This window comes from Coturnix japonica, unplaced genomic scaffold (genome assembly GCF_054131305.1).
Source record: "Coturnix japonica strain WE unplaced genomic scaffold, WE-NBRP24 Scf041, whole genome shotgun sequence".
NCBI lineage: Eukaryota > Metazoa > Chordata > Aves > Galliformes > Phasianidae > Coturnix > Coturnix japonica.
Window position 1 is genome coordinate 2,384,962 of NW_028188944.1, and position 2,960 is coordinate 2,387,921.

General features: G+C 43.1%; 1 protein-coding gene across 1 annotated transcript; it reads left to right on the forward strand.

Annotated features, from left to right (window-relative positions):
• Positions 1-791: 791 nt before the first annotated feature.
• On the forward strand, positions 792-1,446 carry LOC146752771 (obscurin-like protein 1). The gene is made up of 2 exons (XM_085531276.1): positions 792-1,113; positions 1,319-1,446. The coding sequence occupies exons 1-2, from the start codon at positions 792-794 to the stop codon at positions 1,444-1,446; spliced, it is 450 nt and encodes a 149-aa protein (XP_085387402.1).
• The last annotated feature ends 1,514 nt before the right edge of the window (positions 1,447-2,960 follow it).

A 2,960-nucleotide genomic window follows, 5' to 3' on the forward strand; every position in this document is an offset into this window, starting at 1 on the left:
CATGGAATAGAAATGGAAGCCCATTTATTTAGGGTTTATCTGTTCTCTCACGCCTCAAATAGGAACTAGCATGAACGCTCTCAGCAACCAGTTGTTGGTAAAAGGAGAACCAGATAAAACAGTGATTAAAGTAATCAATAAAATATTCAACATATCAATCGATCCCACTTAGCAAGGTGATTAACTGAATCACCTTAACTGAAGTGTGTATGCCTAACTAATTACACTTGCTATCTTTCTGATGCTAACTCCATTTGTTGACACAAAGGCTAAGGTGGGCTTTAAACACTTTCTTCTATATGTGTTAGGTATTAAGAGGAGATGACCTCAGCCAGTTCTCTGAAGAATCAGAGGTTGCTGAGAGTAGAAAACCATGCTTTATGCATAAAACCGAGCTACAAAATCTAATGTAGGCCAAGTATTCACCATATTAAGGGCTATATCATTGCCATAGGGTAGAGTCAAAAGATGGTTTTCTGCTCTTAAATTTCTATGGTTTCCTGATTTTGAGGTCTTCACTTCATAATTGAGCTGTATTTGGCTGATCTCCAGTGCAGAGTGGAGCAATATCAAAAAGACAGACAGATGAAGATCTGTCATTGTCTTCATTAGAAGAAATCTGAAAATTAGGAGTCTGAGCTGATAGTAAAGACTACTCAGAGGGATGGGATGACCATAGGGACTGTGCTGAGGATGCATTATAATGTGTGATAAACACTGTGAAGCAGTGTTGCTCCAGGAAATGGTCCAATACAACATAGAAGCAACTTTTAATGTCTTCCAGTCACAAGATGTTCATATCTAATGTATATTTTACCCAATGTTTTCCAGTTCCAGAAGCAGAGGATGCCTTTATCAACAAGCAGAAGGTGCAGAAGGAGGTGAAGGCTGCACCAACAGAAAATGCCACGCTGAGCTGCGAGGTGGCCCAGGAGAAGACAGAGGTGAAGTGGTACAAGGAGGGGAAACTGATCACCTCGAGCAAGAAGTTCAAGGTGGAGTCAGAGGGCAAACAGCGTTGGCTGGTGGTGAGCCAGGTGGAGAAGAAAGATGCAGGGGAGTACAGCTGCGAGGCTGCTGGCCAGAAACTCACCTTCAAGATTCATGTAACTGGTAGGAAACACATTTTGGTTGATATTCTTTGATTATTCCATAGTCTGGCTGTGGAAACGTCTGTGTGAACGTGTCCTCTTGATTCTGACATGAAATTGTTTTGGGGAGGATGAAAAGAAATGCTTACAAATGTGCAGCTAAGATGATTGTTTGTTTTTAATGATGTTTCATCCAGCTCTTCCCCTATGACTACTTGTATCATCAGCTGTCCATGGATGTCCAACTGTGATTTGTACAATGTGCAACACTGCTCTACCAGTTGATATTTCAACAGTGGTAGTTACAGATCTCTACTGTGGCTGCACTGAGAAGGTTTGGTTGTTGGTGTCCTAAGAACTTTTAGTCAGAGGCATTGCACTTGCCTTTGGTTTGTTGAATCCCACGTTGACGACCATTCGTTCCATGTTCTGTAAATGTAATAACCAGTCATGAATCCATTGATACCTTTCTAATTGTACGTTTCTCATTAGTCTGAGAGTTTAGCATGGAGGCAGATCTCTCACTCCAGCTGCAGTAGAGATTGCTCTGGTGTCAGTATATTTTGCACAAGATCCGGTAAATTTTAACTTAGACTCCAGATAGCCATGGGCACATCAGCTGCATTCTGAGTGACCATTAGTGAGCTGGCTGATGATGAGGGTTTGTCTTCTGTTTTATTTGTAGCTGCACTCTGCTGGTTTTTGCTCGTAAGTCAGCTTGTTCTCTGTTAACTTTACAGTTCTTGTCTTGTATTCTGAGCTGATCAGGACAGGGAATCTGTTTTCTCCTCTTCTTTCCTATGGCAGTGAACACATTGGAGCTTAATCCTGGTCAAGGTTTGGCATTTGGTCAGCTATGTGGAGGAGCAACTGTACTGGGAGTCTACTGCCTTTCTGCTCACACAGACCTTGTGTCCTTGCAGGGCATAGCTTGCGTTCTGTTCCCTTGTAAAGGTTGCAGTCTTTGCTCTCTCCATCTTGGGGCATTCTGCTCCTTCAGTCCCTGGTGTGCAATACATCTCTGCTCCTGTAGTAGACAGTTTTGCTGCTGCCTGTGGTGTAGACTCTTAAACCATCAGCTCTTACTATTCCCACACCACGTGGATGTGATTCTGGGGCCTTTGGATCTGTTCCGTGAGTTGTGTAGCTCATGCTTTTGGCTCAGGAAATTGGCAGTTTCAGCAAAGAGTGGATTACAGAAAGGGTAGATTTGGGAGGTATCTGTCAGAGAAAATGAAATATGAACAATGACAGAAAGACTATGGCAACAGCTGGAATCTACCAAGTTAATCCTCAGCAGCCAAAGCCAGCCCATGTCTTATTGCAGAGGTGTAGGGAAAAAACCCAGAAATGTAGTGCTTTTACACTTGAATTTTGCTAGCTGAGGGCTATTATTAGCTGTTTGCCTCAGAAACCAAAGGTTTTCTGTTCTCTTTCAGACCGGATGACCTCATGGCTGCACAGGGTAATGTAATACCTCCTCCTCTGCCATACGTGGAGAGTGCTTGCCTAGCTACTGTTGCTGTATTTCTCATGTGTACCTTTGTAACATGATGTGCAAGTCCAGCCCTCACTGCAAAATGATGTGGTGTGAAAGTCAGGAGGGATTATGAGTACTCTTGGAGTGGTTGGCTCTTTCACTACAGAAATCCTCATCTTACTAGCTTCTCCCAAAGTGCAATGGCTTCCTGAGTCTTAATTTCTCCTCTTACCATTGCACTCAGAAAGCTTTTCAGGGTTCCACTACCCCAGGGTTCCACTGGTAGCACAGAACAATCCCATTTTAAAGACCTCTTGAATGTTCGGCACTCAGTGTTGAGCATTATGGGATGCAGATTAGACCTTCTTGCTTAAAAGAAACAAGTGCTG